Source organism: Vanacampus margaritifer, chromosome 20 (genome assembly GCF_051991255.1).
Source record: "Vanacampus margaritifer isolate UIUO_Vmar chromosome 20, RoL_Vmar_1.0, whole genome shotgun sequence".
NCBI lineage: Eukaryota > Metazoa > Chordata > Actinopteri > Syngnathiformes > Syngnathidae > Vanacampus > Vanacampus margaritifer.
The window spans coordinates 12,553,712-12,570,013 of NC_135451.1; the positions used below are offsets into that span (position 1 = coordinate 12,553,712).

At 40.9% G+C, this 16,302-nt stretch overlaps 1 protein-coding gene across 4 annotated transcripts in view; it reads left to right on the plus strand.

Annotated features, from left to right (window-relative positions):
• Positions 1-16,302, plus strand: part of plxdc2b (plexin domain containing 2b) — a 65,178-nt gene that overhangs the window by 26,567 nt on the left and 22,309 nt on the right. For all 4 annotated transcript variants that reach the window (XM_077553900.1, XM_077553898.1, XM_077553901.1 and 1 more), the window contains 4 exons: positions 2,024-2,265; positions 7,701-7,847; positions 9,664-9,733; positions 14,917-15,039. In XM_077553900.1, coding sequence (XP_077410026.1) covers positions 2,024-2,265; positions 7,701-7,847; positions 9,664-9,733; positions 14,917-15,039 — 582 coding nt within the window. The remainder of the gene's footprint in view (positions 1-2,023; positions 2,266-7,700; positions 7,848-9,663; positions 9,734-14,916; positions 15,040-16,302) is intronic.

The window sequence follows — 16,302 nt, forward strand, 5'->3', positions numbered from 1 at the left end:
GTTCAACAAAATCCCTTATTCGTGTTTTAAATTTTTGTGGAATATTCATATTTTTGATGCCCTTTCTGGAATGTCCTGAGATGCTACCAAATCCCTAGCTAATAGGAAAGTAGTAATTAGCGTGATTGAAGGAAGTATGTTCAAGTGATGCATGTCTGTTCCTGGGTTGTTAGCGGAAGTTACAGATAATCAGTCAAAATCATATCAGGGTTTCCCCCAGCGCTTTATAAGCATGGCGGACCACCAGGCTTAGCAAGTTTTCCTTTATGTTAGTTATGTAAGATTGATTAAAAATGATATAAATGTATTTTGGAGGATCATATTTTGTTGTATAGTCACGGTTGAAACGTTTAATATACCCATATCAAGATTTTTCTCTTTTTTTTAAAAAGACATTGGTGTATTGTTGCGTCAGAATTTTGATTGAGGAAAACGCTTCTAATGAGTAATCACTTTGGGCTGGGTTTAACATATAACAGCACTTTGCGGTGCATGACACACCCTGGAGACATATGGATGCTGTAACGCATATTTAAGTCTCCGGGCTCGCTTCCATTGAGGGGCTTTATCGTTTACGGATATGGGAAAATCTGTGAATTAATGACAGGGACTCTGACCTTTCATCTCGTCGTCTTGTCGTGATTGTTTTGTCATATCGTCGTAATCTGCCTGTCCCGAAATGTGCCAGGATTTATGTTGAAGTCTTTGGTCCCGGCTCCAGTTTGTTCATCAATCATGGCTGGTCTGTCATGTGTTCTCTATAGTCTTCAAGCTATACGCATCATCCCCAGCAGCTGATTGGTGTTACTTGTGCTCCATGTTTAGCATTAGCGCGACCCTGCAATGCAGTGGTTCTCAAATTGACCCCCCGATGGTCCATGAGTCATATTTTTGTGTGTCAAAATGAATGCATTCATTTTTAGTTAATTTAAAGTTCCTTTAATGTCACAAAAATGTGCCATTAATGACCGCCCCTTACTTAAATGTAATAATAATGTATATATTTGTGGAGTCTGGAGGTCTAGTTGTATTTTACCGTTTTAAAAATGTGCAGATTTTCACAAGTTACTTCGTTTCAAACATAGCTCTTAATATGAATAAAATAATAATAATAATAATAATAATAAAATAAAAATGCACTGAGCTGTCAACGTCTTACAAATGCAATTATGCCATCTAGTGGCAGAAAAATGACCTCAACACAAATCAATATCACACTCGTTTTTTACAGTGCAGTACATCTTTTTAATTTTAACTCAATTTTATGAAGTATTATGAAATTACTGTATCAATGACTAAAATATGTAGCCATATTTCTATTTGATTAACATTTTTGTTCCAGTTTTATGTTAAGAGTATGACAACTATACATTTAGCACAAGATATAAAAAAATATATATATTTTTTTTTATTAATCGTGAGTTAACTTAGTCATGCGATTAATTATGATTAAAAAATGTAATCGCCTGACACCCCTATTTTTTTAACATATACAAATGGGGACCAGCACACGAGTAAAATAAATCTACTAAACCAATTACTCCTCCCTACCTTAGCTTTGGGCCAATAACATTTTTTCATAAAGAGTTGTATGGCAAACTCGGCAAAATATTTTTGGTTTGGAAGAACAAACCTTGGGCAACAGTTTCCATCGTGGATAAATCTCTGGTTTTGCAACACATGCTGTAAATGGGCTTCCATTTCTTTGGCAATGTTCAGCACGGTTGACACCGTGATTGCCTTCCACAGGGCTTTTTTTCTCATCATATGGAAAACAACGTGAAAATGATTCCACTCGTGTTGTCTGTTTCTTAGACGGAATTAAAGTCTCCTTTTTTGTTGAGAATTTAACGCTTGAGGGATCGGAAAAAGTTGACTGTGCTTTTGCCAACTAGCTCTCATTTAGCAGCCATGGTGTCCGTGTTAGCAGTGCACGCCCGCGCAGATGCAAAACAATTAATGAAATGTTCCTGATAAATAAACTTTGATAAAATTAATAAAAAAAATATTGTGTCCTTCTCAGGGGTTCCTTACTCTTATGTGCATGGTGGACAAGCGGTGGATGAGGACGTGGTCATGGACATGAAGACGCACGCACACCGCTGGAGGAGATGGCTTCCCAACAGCCCGCGGAATATGGACAGTAACAGGGCCAGTCAGGAGCAGGAACACGAGGAGGAGGAGGCGGCGCAGGAGGAGGCGGAGGCCGAGCGCTTCCCGGGCCTGGTGTCAGCCGAGGATGTTGGCAACAGCTCACAAATTGAGGTGGGTGGCTGTGTTTGCATGTATTTTATTTGATGCCGTTCTAAATTGATGAAGAAGGGTCATTTAAAGGGTAAGTCAACCCCCCAAAAAATTATTGACAAAAATATGTTCTATGCAGCCCCATTAGTCTAAATACAGTATTTTGGTAAATATTGCGTTAGTGGAATATGAGCTAAGAAGCAAAATCCAGCAGTTTTTATCATTAGCAAAAGGCGGCCATTTTGCCACTTGCTGTCGAGTGAAAATTACATCAGAGTTGTTCAGGTCTCAAGTAACAACCAATCACAGCTCAGCTTCAGAAAAAAAGGTGAGCTGTAATTGGCCGTTGCCTGAACCCTGAGCATCAGTGATGTCATCTTCAGTCGATAGCAAGTCGTAAAAAAGGCCGCCCCCTGAGATGGATTATTATATTATTAGTTTAGCAATCTGTTCCCACAATTAAGTAATTTGTTCCCACAGTTTATTAATCTGTTCCCACAATTAAGTAATTTGTTCCCACAGTTTACTAATCTGTTCCCACAATTAAGTACAGTAATTTGTTCCCACAGTTTACTAATCTGTACCCACAGTTTAGCAATCTGTACCCACAGTTTACTAATCTGTTCCCACTGTTTAGTAATCTGTACCCACAGTTTAGTCATCTGCACCCGCAGTTTAGCACGTCACTAAGAAACAAAGAAAAACACACGAAGAAAAAACTGTATCATGTGACGTCATGTTTGAAAGGATACTACGGAGTCCCTCTTGTGGATACAGATTAGAACTGTGAGAACAGATTAGTAAACTGTGGGTACAGATTAGCAAACTGTGGGAACAGATTAGCAAACTGTGGGTACAGATTAGTAAACTGGGAACAGATTACGAAACTGTGGGTACAGATTAGCAACAAAAAAAACAAACACAGGAAAACTGATTCTATGGAGTTTAATGATTGTTCTCTTTTAGAGCAACTTCCATTAAAAACCTCACTGCCGTGCGCAGAAACTCATATATTGAAAATTAATCCATAAAGTCCTCTGCAATAAGCACTCGGTCGTCAGCGGCGGCAGCTATGAATCGCTCCAGACAATTAAATGTTTGCAAATGAAGTGCATGCATTAATATTGTATACCAAATTAAGATTAGGGAGCCTCATTTGTTCACCCACTTTATGCAGGGGTTGGGTTTCTAAATTGGAACCAGACAGCAGAGCAGGAAATGAACCCAGCGAGGCGCTAGAAGCTGGTGAAGCTACTTGAAATTAATGGTTGGGGTCTGTTTATGAGCCTATGTAAATTAAAGGTACCGAGGCCATGTACGCTCCGCTGTGGCGCCGCAGTCCGCCATTCTGCCTGTAATGACGCCGGCCTCCCTCAGGGGGTCGAGGCAGCTCGTTATGTTTTTTTTTTTTTCTTTCTCAACGGCTTCTAATCTTGATGGGTTCACAAGCCGAGCCTCCCACTGAGGGAGGGAGAGGGAGCTTTGATCGCCAGCTGTAAAGGTCCAAACACAAGCGCGCACACACACTCAAACAGTCATTTAAACACATTTTTACTGTAAATACACGCCCTCTACTTAAAAGAAGGCTGAAATGCCAAATGGAAAATAGTGCAAAACCCCTATTGAGTTGCTAAAACCTGATTTGCATATTTTGGTTACTGAAGCGGTTCTTCAAAATGATGGTAGAAAGACGACGCCCAGCACAGAGTTAAAGTTTGTTTGGATCTGCTGAATCACTGTTAACAATCACTTATTCCACTTTTCCCCTGCATCACCTTTATAGCCACTTTACAGCAGTGAAGAAATCCCTCCATCTTTTTTTATGCGCTGCGGTGGGAGGTTGTGTTTGGGCTAACTGGTGCCACCCGGCCAGCTTTGGATCCCTCTCACCTGGAAGTGCGCGTTTATAACAGCGGTGGCGTCGTGACAGCAGACGACGTGGCGCCTGGAGGCTGTGAATCACTCACTCTCCAGGTCATTAACCCCGATTGAAACCGATGGCGAGATGGCGGAGATTCGAAGAAGGGAGCGAGAAGGATAAATTGTCAGCCTGAGTCAGCAGGATGCAATTGAAGAGAGATAGCATCCGTGTTGAGTGTACGCAAACAGGCTGACGAGCCGAGCGCATGCCGTGGGCCACTCCCTGCTGGGCGTGACATTCAACACCCTTCTCCTTTCCAAATACTGCATCATATGTGATATGTCAATGCCGCCGGTCGATATCGCTTAGGAGGGCCCAGACAGACATATTCCTCCTCCCTGTGCGCCCTCCCAAAGCACTGGCGTGCATTCCCCGGCCTCATTTTCACACCCTGCCGCTTATATTTACACTACGTGCGGCCTGTCTTGAGGCTTTAACCGATGTCAGACGTGACAGTTTGCCAGGAAAAGCAAACGGGAGTATGTGGGGTCCGACCAGGGATCTGATTGTGTGGCTCGTTCTAATGTGCGGTAATGGGGGGGGGGGGGGGGGGCGAGATTTCATGTCTGCGGCCACTCGCACAGAGGCTCTTTTGAGAGGGGGGAATTCCCATAGCTCGGATTCTGAGTGCTGCTCTTTACCTTCAGCTCACTTCAGCTGTCGGACAGGCCGGGTGCATGCAAGGTGCGACTGGCAGGAGATAAAGTGTGGAGTGATGGAGTTGGGGTTATTCCAACTTTTTTGTTTACATTCATAACCCAAAAAGTTGGGTTGATCTTTAAAAAAAAAAGAAAAGTTGTGTAGTGGGTTACTCATTCTTCCAACTTTTTGGTTTACAAGGTAAATAACCCAAACATTGGGTTGGGTTATTCATTTGAACCAACTTTTTGGTTTACATGCATAACCCAAAACGTTGGGTTGATCTTTAAAAAAGAAAAAGAAAAGGTGTGTAGTGGGTTACTCATTCTTCCAACTTTTTGGTTTACAAGGTAAATAACCCAAACATTGGGTTGGGTTATTCATTTGAACCAACTTTTTGGTTTACATGCATAACCCAAAAAGTTGGGTTGATCTTTAAAAAAGAAAAGAAAAGTTGTGTAGTGGGTTACTCATTCTTCCAACTTTTTGGTTTACAAGGTAAATAACCCAAACATTGGGTTGGGTTATTCATTTGAACCAACGTTTTGGTTTACATGCATAACCCAAAAAGTTGGGTTGGTGTAAAAAAAAAAAGTTGTTTAGTGGTTTACTCATTCAACCAACTTTTTGGTCAGTAAATAAATAAACCAACTTGGGTTATTTTTTACCCAAATTTTTGTTTCTCATGCACAACCCAAAGCATATATTTTTTTAAGTAAATAAACCAAAACGTTGAGTCGATCCCTTTCCGACCCAATTTGGGTTATTTTTGACCCAACAGTTTTTAGAGTGTAGTAGTTCGTTTTTGGAAGGATCGTAGGAAATGACCCCCTAAAATGGCCGCGTCAAATCAATATGGCAGATGTCCTGTTTCTTTTCAGGTTCTTGAGACTTTTGTATGGCTCTACACACAATAGACATGCCCACCAGAAACAAAGCAATTTCAAGAGCCCTTTGGCAAAGCAAGGGACAAATCAAGCCGGTCTAAAAAAGCCCTTAAAAAGCAGGCTGCTATTTCGGGATTGTCTCTCATCAGAGAAACGTCGGAGCAGTGCTTGTAAAAATCGCACTTTTATTGTTTCCTGCACAAAATTAGGAAGACGTGCTTGTGTCATGGGGCTTCCTGTTGCTTGCCTCCTAAAAAAAACTTCTAATAAGTCGCCTCACAGCTGCACGTTTTATCTCAAAAACCTTATTAAAAAGTTTGTGTTTCAGAGACTGGATTTTTAAAGGAGGATGTCATTTATCAGAACTCCCACAGCGTAGTTGATATTTGGACACATGGATGGTGTTCAAATATAGCACGCTTAGTTTGACAAAAGGCCAGTAGACAAACGTTAATTAAAGCAAATACATGGCTTAGATAAGTCAGTGTTTTATCATCCCTTTAGAGAATGCATTACGTGCCTCTACATAATATTAGCTTTGTAATAAGAGACTTGAGATGAGAAATTTCTCATTCCAAACGGGTGTTCCTCGCCGTGATTTGATTTAAGCCAACACAGCCAGGCGCCTTTCATCAGCGCTAGCGCAGACAAATCAAGTCAGAAGAAATCCCCCTAGGGTCAGCCTGAGTCAGCACTTTTTAGGAGAGGGAAGTCGTAAAGGGGTCACTCCAGACGATAAGCCTCGGACGTTTTTGGATATGGTCCGAGGACTAACGGTCAATGATGGACACCTGGTGACAGAGACGAGTCATTCATCCAGGTGGAGGCTTGTCCGACAACACAAGATTTGCTTGGTTGCTTAGTGCCCGACCGATTAATCAGCCGTCGATTATAATCACCCAATTGGGCCAAATGGCTGATTATTTTCCCCTTAAAACGTTATCATCGAAGAAAGCCGAAGTTTCCGACGCTGTGAAAGTACCTTGAATGCACCATTTTTTTTGCTTGCGTAGCATTAGCAACTAGCTTATGTGTAGCATATGTTATTCTGGTTATTCTGTTGTCCCTAAGCGTCCTTTAAGATGTTTTTAATGACACCCCAGTTGGAGTTAACTGTAAAACTAAACACACGTCAATAAGAATTGTATCCGCTGTATATTTAAATACAAAAAAAGCTTCATTTTTAAAACATCGCTAATGCTTATAAGCGAAGAGAGGAACCCATTCAAATGCTAACAGGAAGTTAGCATCGACTTCGGGAGTGTTTATCCTTCAAGTAACGAACATTCACACACAAATGCAGTGGGAACACATACTAACAGGTGAAATAACACTACGCAAAGGCACAAATTCTTCCCAATGTGTGAAAACTTGGTTATTTTATTAGAATTCAGTCGGAGTCCAGTTTAGTAACTTTCTTCTGTACTCACTTTAAGCGTGTACACCATGGATGCACGGCACCAGACTGCCCCCAAGAGGCCAAAACTCACATGAAAAGTCAGTATTTGTTCTTACTGGTTTTTCAGTCGCTATTATTTTATTTTATTCTATTCTTATTTCACTTTCTTGTTTTATTTAGTAATTTTTCTTCCAAGTTATATTTAAAGTTGATATTATATCGGTTGCGCCCTAATTTCATCCTTGATGGGTGGGCATTGGGCAGGCGCTCCAGACACCATTAATTGTAAATAAGCTATTAAAAAAACCGAATTTTCCATTTGTCCCCTTTTAACTAGACAGACAGACGATATTAAATTAAGTATAATTTTAGATTACGCCATTGCGTGTAGGCAGACGCCTCGCAATAAAACGTAAATCAGAGATTTATGTTTTATGGTGAGTTCTCCATCTGGCGCTCCTCCAACATATGTGAGGATCCAAACCACTTGAGGCGTGCTTTGTATCCCAATAAAAAAAATAAAAACAATAAAATGTAGGATACTCTGTATTTCTAATTGGGTGTTTATATTGCATGCACATTATCTTGTGTTGTTTCTCCCCCCACGTAGGAGGACACAGATCACAACTACTACACATCCAAAATATACAGCCCGACGGATCCGACAAGCAAGGGATTGTGGGTAAACATCGAGCAGATGGACAAGGAGAAAGTAAAGATTCACGGGATTCTGTCCAACACGCACAGACAAGCGGCGGTAAGTCGACGAACGACAACCCGAGAAGGATTTCTTACATAAACGAGTCACACGTTAATGAATTTTCCTACGCTTGCATGTTTGCTTTTGATATTATCCAGATACTGACAGAAATGTTTGGGTTATGGACAGGAAAAAAAAAAAAAAGCAATTTGAGGACATTTGGGCTTTGGTCTCAATTAGTCAAAAAAAGTAACAAACTAGCTGGAAATAATCATCAGTTTCAGTCCTACTTTCCATGTGTGCCCTGCAGTTCAACTATGATTTACATTTCCAAAATGAAAGAAGTCATCATTAATGCAATTTGGTGTTTGTGGTGGAATGCTAATATCAAATTACCCTGGTAAAATATTGATGGAAACTCGAGTCGCTCGCAAGCTGCCGTATGGACTCGACGGAAGGGTGAACGTGCAGTCCTCCGTTTGATCGGATTTCCTCACCCAAAAAATTACTCAAGGCGTTAAATGTAAACTTGAATAATGAGCCCCATGCTGCTTCACCATGTCTCATTCTATTATCATATGTCGCAGGCTGTTCTGTGAAATTTCCAGTAAAAAAGCCATGAAAGAGTTTTCCGCATTGTGCATTCGACTCGTTTTCCTTCAACTGGTGATGGATTGAGCCTCGTTTTGGTACAATGGGGCCTGATTTTGAGTAGAATCTCTTCCCTAGAGCAAAGTGGGGTCTGACTTTGGCTTTTGTCCTAGAGGAAAATCGATAAGTGCATCTGGCCCGCCAGGCCTTAAGATGAAGTGAAACTATACGTGCCTCCCTCCGTTTCGGTAGCAGTGTTGCATTTTAAATGAACCGAGTTTCTAAGGCAGGCTTTAGAGGTGCAATTCCGATTTAATGCCTATATCTATTTTCAAGCACTGACGTTACTGGACTGGTCGCCGTGACTGGACTGGTCGCCATGACTGGACGTGACATGACTGGACGTGACATGACTGGACTGGTCGCCATGACTGGACGTGGCGTGACTGGACTGGTCGACGTGACGTGACTGGACTGGTCGCCGTGACTTGACTGGTCACCGTGACTTGACGTGACGTGACTGAACTGGTCGCCGTGACTTGACGTGACTGAACTGGTCGCCGTGACTTGACGTGACGTGACTGAACTGGTCGCCATGACTGGATGTGACGTGATGAGACGAGGTCGCCATGGCTGGACGTGACTGGTCGCCGTGACTGGACTGGACGCCATGACTGGATGTGACATGACAAGACTGGTTGCCATGACTGGACTGAACTGGTCGCCATGACTGGATGTGACGTGATGAGACTGGTCGCCATGGCTGGACGTGACTGGTCGCCATGACTGGACATGGCGTGGCTAGACTGGTCGCCGTGACTTGGTAGGACGTGACTGGACTGGACGCCATGCCTGGACGGGACGTGATGAGACTGGTCGCCATGACTGGACGTGATGCGACTGGTCGCCATGACGTGACGTGACAAAACTGGTCGCCATGACTGGACAGGACGTGACTGGGCCTGATTTGATTTGCTGTGGAGTGGCTATGGCATGGCTGTGACGAAACGTGACATTTAGCCATATGCTAACAAAAAAAAATGCAAAATACGATAGTTGCGTGTTTTTAATCATAATTGGTCTTTATTAAGTCTTTATTGGTGTTGTTTGGGCAGACGCAGGTGTGTATATCTGACCAATCAATGTATTTGGGGTTTATCCTATCTAGACTATTACGCTCACTAATTTGGCACATATCTAATAAGCATTAGATTTGTATCCATTGATTCCAATCTGAAGCATTTTATTTGACATTTCTTCTTGTCTGCTTATTTCCTCACAGAGAGTCAACCTGTCCTTCGATTTCCCTTTCTATGGACATTTTCTGCGTGAGATCACCGTGGCAACTGGCGGTAAGTCAACATAAGTCAGTAGTTCACTCTTAAATGTTGTTATTGGATATGCTGTCGATGCTACCCGGGTGCGCGTAGACACATTTTACTGCGATGTGGTTTGGTGGAGGAATGTGGTCGGGATTCATAAGCTGCTGAAGCATTTATGAAATGTACAGCGTTGTGTATATGTGTGTGTGTGTGTGCCATTATTGTGTTTTTTTTTGTGTGGCTGCGGTACGGTACGGCAACCTCATAGCCCCTTAGCACTGAAAAGCATCCAACAGCAAAGGCGTTCCTGACAGGTTGTGAAGTCAATCTTAAAAGATTTGGACCTCAAAAGGCTCCAAATAGTTGTTCTGACACATGACCATTTGCAGTTCTCACCTCGGCGGGAACGTCTGTTCGGAAACAGGATGAAAAACAAACTCCCCACCACCTACGTGACGAACTGAACTGAAGGGGAAAGCAGGCGTTGGGTTTGGATTGGAAACAAGAGTGGGTCTGCCAAGTGGCTTCGCCGCCATTGATAAGGCGGCGGCGGAATCAGAAGGCGGGTGTGTATGTGTGTCTAAGGCTAAGGCTTGACACGGCCGCCTGGGAACAATTTGTCTTCCGTTCATAATAAACATGCTAGGTAGTAGTTAACGATGACACTTTGGAAAGTAACACTAAATAAGATTTTTCTCACGGGTCTTTTGCCACTACAATGAACCACTAATAGTTTACACATAAAAAAAATGGTAATAATAATAATAATAATAGTAAACTTGAATAATAAAAAATATATAAAAATCTTTAAAAAATCTAATTAAATAATAAATAAATAAAAACATACATTTAATTAAATAATAAATAAATAAATAAAAACATACATTAAGTTAAATAATAAATAAATAAATAAATGAAAACATAATAATAAGATTTTTCTCACAGTTCTTTTGCCAACTACAATGACCCACTAATAGTTTTCCACAAAAAATAATAGTTAGTGATGATGATGATAATGATAATAATAATAATAATGATAAAACATTTGATAAAAATATAACAAATACAAATAAATAAATAATAATAATAAACAAATAAAAACATAACAATAATAATTCTAATAATACTACTACTACTAATAATAATATTTTTATTATTATTAATAATAATAATAATAATAATAATAATACAGTAGGTCAATTTGTGAATCAAAAACTGCAAATCTGTGTAGGTTTAGTGTACTGGCTGATGATGCCCAGTGAGGCGCAAGGTTCTTATCAAATCGCTGAGGGACGTACAGAGGACGGATATGAGCCGGAACGACGGGAAAGAAGTTCGAAAATAAGACGTAATGGAGCCAAAAGGTCAGGACATGTAGGAGAGACAAATAATTCTCCCCTCTACAAGCTGTGTTTACGCACGCCGTCCTGAGTACTGCTTTTTCGGGAACGTCCAAAGAAAACATCAAGCGGGAATTAGCGCGCCTGCTCGACTGCTGGAGCTTCACTTTATTGGTGTTTACATAAGCGCTTTTTGTTCTTCTTTGCCTGATACTCGGCGTCCATCGCATCTGCTCGGGGTCGCCGGAGAGTGATCGCATGCACGGCCAAGAGTTTTTTTGGTTTACTCAAGCTGTCTTCCATTACTAATTGATAGAAAACCTATACAGTCCATTAAGTGCTTTCCAGAGGACGTGTGCACACATCCCTAACTGATGGACCGCATTAAGTGGACCATAATAATAATAATATACCATTTGAAAGCCAGAAAGACCTCATCACCTTGTAGACTTTGAAATAATCACAGTAGTGCGCAGCCATTACCAGGTCAGCACAAGTGCTTTACAAATGTATTAGAGCAGCACCCAAAGAAAAGATTGCCAAAGTACCCTTTAACCAAAATAGTTTTAAAGCTGTAATGAGATCATTACACGAGCATTCAATATTTCAGTACTTTATACAAACATAGCATAATGACATAATTGAATAGAATGTAAAAAAGTAAATAAAAATAACTGTTTGTGCATCATGATTTCAATTCAATAGAGATTGTGTGTTTCCTTCTGCTGTCCACGCCTTGGCCACAAGGGGGCAGCTATTAATACACAAAAAAAAAGACTGTTACAATTTAGCTTAGTAAGATGCTGTAATGTTAATATTGTTAATATATGTGTTCAAATATTAGCAGAGGTGGCAAATCCAGGTCCAGAAAATAAAAACCCTGCCACAGTTTGGCTTTATCCCAGATGCTAGCTTGCTAGCTCCCTAGCTAGCTCCCATGGTGCTCGTTTACCGGCTAGCTAAGGAGCTAGCTAGCTAGCACCTGGGGCTAAAGCCAAACTGTGACAGGGTTTTCACTTTCTGGACCTGGTTTTGCCACCTCTGAATATCAGTTGCTTAATGGCTTACTTATGTCTACTGCATCATTGATACTAGTTTTCTTAGCCAGTCTGTGGCTTTTTGGATTGTGTGCTAGCATTAAGCTAGTAGATGTTTATAGGGCAAAGTCATGATACTGCAGAGTCATTTCTCGTGGGTTTTCTAATTCCTGTAAATGCGAATTGCTAATTTCAATACTTCAGTCATTTAACTGCTGTACTAATGTACAAAACTACTAGCTAAGAGCAGGTTTCCCATGATTTCCTATTTTTACATTAATAAATATTTATAGACATTGGTGACAGTCAGGACAGACGCTAAACTAAAAGGGAGGAAAGGAAGTGAGAAGTCAAAGCCTGCAGGCGAAAGATTGCTGCTTCCACCTTCTCTTTCTCACTCTTCTCCCTTCATCTGTCTGGATGAATCCTTTCTTATCGGCTCGTCACCACCCAAATGCCTTTTCCAAGACGCCACCTTGACATCGCCATTGGGGAAGAAAAACAGCGAGTGGTGATCATGATAAGAGATGCGTGGGATTTTATTTTTTATTTTTTTTAGTTATTCCACTCAGCTGTAACGGAGCATCTTTCGGATTATTTGGCCAAGACTCGTCTTTGAGGGTCTTTGATGTGACAATAGCTTGGCTGGGCGGTTGTGTTTTTTGCCGTCAAAAAAGACTCGTGTGGAAAAATGCCGATTGCTTCGCCTAGTGTCTCCTCATTTCCAGCTCCTCAATCTCCCCTGACACTCTACACAAACACACACACACGCACTTTGGGGCCGGTTACACCACTATTAAGTGAAAACGGTTGAAAACAGTCTCACTCTGGTGGTTGCTTTAAAGCGTTTCCCAACCTTTATTGAGCCAAGGCATATATTAGCAAAATCTCACGACACACCACGAAAACAAAAACATCATAAAAACTACATACAGTTGTACCTTGACTTATGAGTTTAATTCGTTTTGTGCCCTTGGTCGCAAAACACCACAATTACTATACATATTATATTTTGTCATGAGGGCGCGTGGGTGGATGAGGGATGGTGGACCCAAATGCGGAGAAACAGGAAACAAGTGCAAAGTGTGGTACTTTTATTAAACCATAGTGCGAAAGGTGAGCAGACAATCATGACTGTCAAAATCAAACAAAAACCCAACCCCAAAGAACTGGAACGTGACATTTTTTTTTAAAATTACTTTACATTTCCTTGGTCAGATTGCAGGTGTAGCTGATGTGAAATAAATCTCTCGGACACACAGCTTGTAGAATTCAAGAATCGAAATTTGTTTTTCATACTGTGGAGGGAACACACATTGGATTGAGAGCAAGTGAATGGAAATGTATCCTGCTAGTGGCACTTGGCTAAACTCTACCGACGTCCTAAACGGCGCATAGTTGGGATTATTGCTGAGGTTCCTAACTGAATCCTGGCGATTAAATCAGAATCTCGATTCCTCAAATGTGCAGCTTTTGCACTTCTTCCTTGATTTATGCTCGGCTGGTTGGATAGAAATGCTCGAATGATCTCCACGTCTGCTTTCATTTGCATTCAAGGGCTGGATTTCTTTTCCAGAAGCCGCATTTGTCGTTGTTCATTTGTGTGATTTGCAGAAATGTTAAATACACAACTTTTTCGGGGGGGTGGAAATACAAATGTAAGCAAGTCGGTGGCCACTACATGAAGTCACATGGTCCTCACTCACTCCCCCCCCCCCCCCCACCCTCTTGTGTCCTTTGTGCTGTCTGTGCTCAATATGGAGAATTCTTTACAGAGAGGTCTTAAGGGAAAGATTGATTCCCCTCACGGCATCTTCCGCTCTCTTCCTGCTGCATGACATAAAATAACAGTCTCAAACTTTAATCGCAATGAGATTCCTCCTCTCAACCAAATATACTTCAAAATTATTTATTTAACTTTTTTTTTTTTTTTTTTTTTACAGTTATACAAACCAGTTCAAATAATAATTGAATAATGCGAAACGCATATATGTTACGCTAATTAAACCTTCACTTGCCAACATATAATCTCCAGGAAGACTGGCACGGTTCGTATAGCCAAAAATGAAACTTTTGTTGCCATTTTAACTCTTTGACTGCCAGACGTTTTCAGAAAAGGGATGCCGTGGGTGCCAGCCCGATTTAAGCATTTTGACTGACCTTTTGACTGATCTTTCAAGGTCCACAGAAAAGTATGTGTTTGGACTATGGAAACACACATACTACCAAATGAAAGATTGGACTCTCATCTTTCATCAGAAAAAAAAGTTTGTTTCTACCTTATTCCGTTTTTCAGTAATCAACAATAGAAAATGGTTAGTTTCGCCTCTGTTTTGAAACAAACGTCTTTTAACGTCTTTGGCACTCCTCCATAGGATTTTACTAAACGTTATTTAACGTTTTTGGCAGTCAAAGAGTTAACCATTGCTAAATTCCGCATTCTGTGCTCCCTTATGATGACTAATGAGCGGTTTTCTCCATTGTGCTGGAGTCCATTAATAAGCGTGTTTACAGGCCCGCTAAGCGGTAAAGATCTGGTTTGCGTCGAGCTCGGGGCACGTGCGAGGAGAAATCCATTTGCTCAGAGGACGCCAACAAAGTTGCCATGTGTTTGTTTTGCAGTCAACGCGTATTCGTGTTGCCCGAGACCTCATGATGATGACACATGAGTCACTCGGCGTCGATTTGCTCAAGGCCCCTTGCGATTTGCCTCTTCTGTTTCTGATAGAGGACGCTACCGCTAATTAAAACCATCACTAAAGCAGCTTGAAACCATACTGCGTGTCTTGTTAGGCTCGAAACTGTACAAATTTGTATGTGTTTTGATCTCCCTCAGGATTCATCTACACGGGCGACGTGGTGCACCGGATGCTAACAGCCACGCAGTACATAGCCCCTCTGATGGCCAACTTCGACCCCAGCGTGTCCAGGAACTCAACCGTCATCTACTTTGACAACGGTAGCAACATTGTTTTCTTTCCTTCTATATTACTGTTTTACTGTGATATGTTGAGTTTTAAACAAAACAGCTCCTCTCTATGGCAAGGTGTGAAACCTTCCCGTAATGCTCTCATAAATTTTCACTCACGCTAACTGAATGAAAGCCATCTGGCTTTTTTTTTGTATTCATCACATTCGTCGTCGCCAGACTGTGTGACCTTCAAAGCGGAGCTCACCCGACTAGAACCACACTAATCCATTCTCAGCGCGCCACTGATATCGGTGAAGAGTTTCACGGTCTGTTAGTGACGCTCGACGTGAACGTGCAAAACCTCGGGATGGATTTGGGATTAGCCCTGAGGACAGCCACAAACTGCTGGTCTTCTTTTTGGTTAAAGATAGCAGTTTATGATATACTACAAGAAGAATATAGATACATTTAGCTTTTGTTCTATACATACAGTAAAGTGCAGATTATCTTGCATGCATAAAACATCAATTTCAAGGTGAGAATTTATGATAATTTGCAGACTAAATTACAATTAATTGTTCTGGCCTTGGCAAAGGTCTGAACTCTGCTGACATGGACGTACAGTTATCATGCAGTTATCGTAGTTATTTCACAAACTAGTAATGCAGTTGGTTATTTACTTAGCTCATTCGTTTTGTTTGTTTGTAGTTAGTTTTTCCGTTTGTTTGTTTGTTTGTTTAGCAAGCTCCTTTGCTAGTTTCTTTGCTAGTCAGTTAAGTTCCTTAATTAGTTTGTTGAGTAAGTCCCTGCGTTTGTTCTTGAGCAAGTTCGTCAGCTAGAATTGTAGTTAGTTAGTTGGTTACTAGTATGTTGGTTGGCTAGTTAGTTAATCTGTCTGCTGGTTAGTTAGTTAGTTAGTTAGTTCATACTTATGCACATCAGTTAAAGTTCCATTAGTTAGTTAGTAAGTTGGTTAGTTAGTTGGTATGATGGTTGCTTACTAGTATGATGTTCATTGGCTAGTTGGTTAATCTGCCTGTTGGTTGGTTGGTTACTAGTATGATGTTCATTGGCTAGTTAGTTAATCTGTCTGGTCGTTAGTTAGTTAATTAGTTAGTTAGTTAGTTAGTTAGTTAGTTAGTTAGTTAGTTACTTAGTTAGTTACTTAGTTAGTTACTTAATTACTTAGTTTGTAAATTCATTAGCTAGTTACTACTTAGTTCAAACTTCACATGAGTTAGTTAGTTAGTCTAATTTTCTCAACTACTTGTGTTTGTATTATTAGCAACATGTTTAAACTTGTTGTCTCAG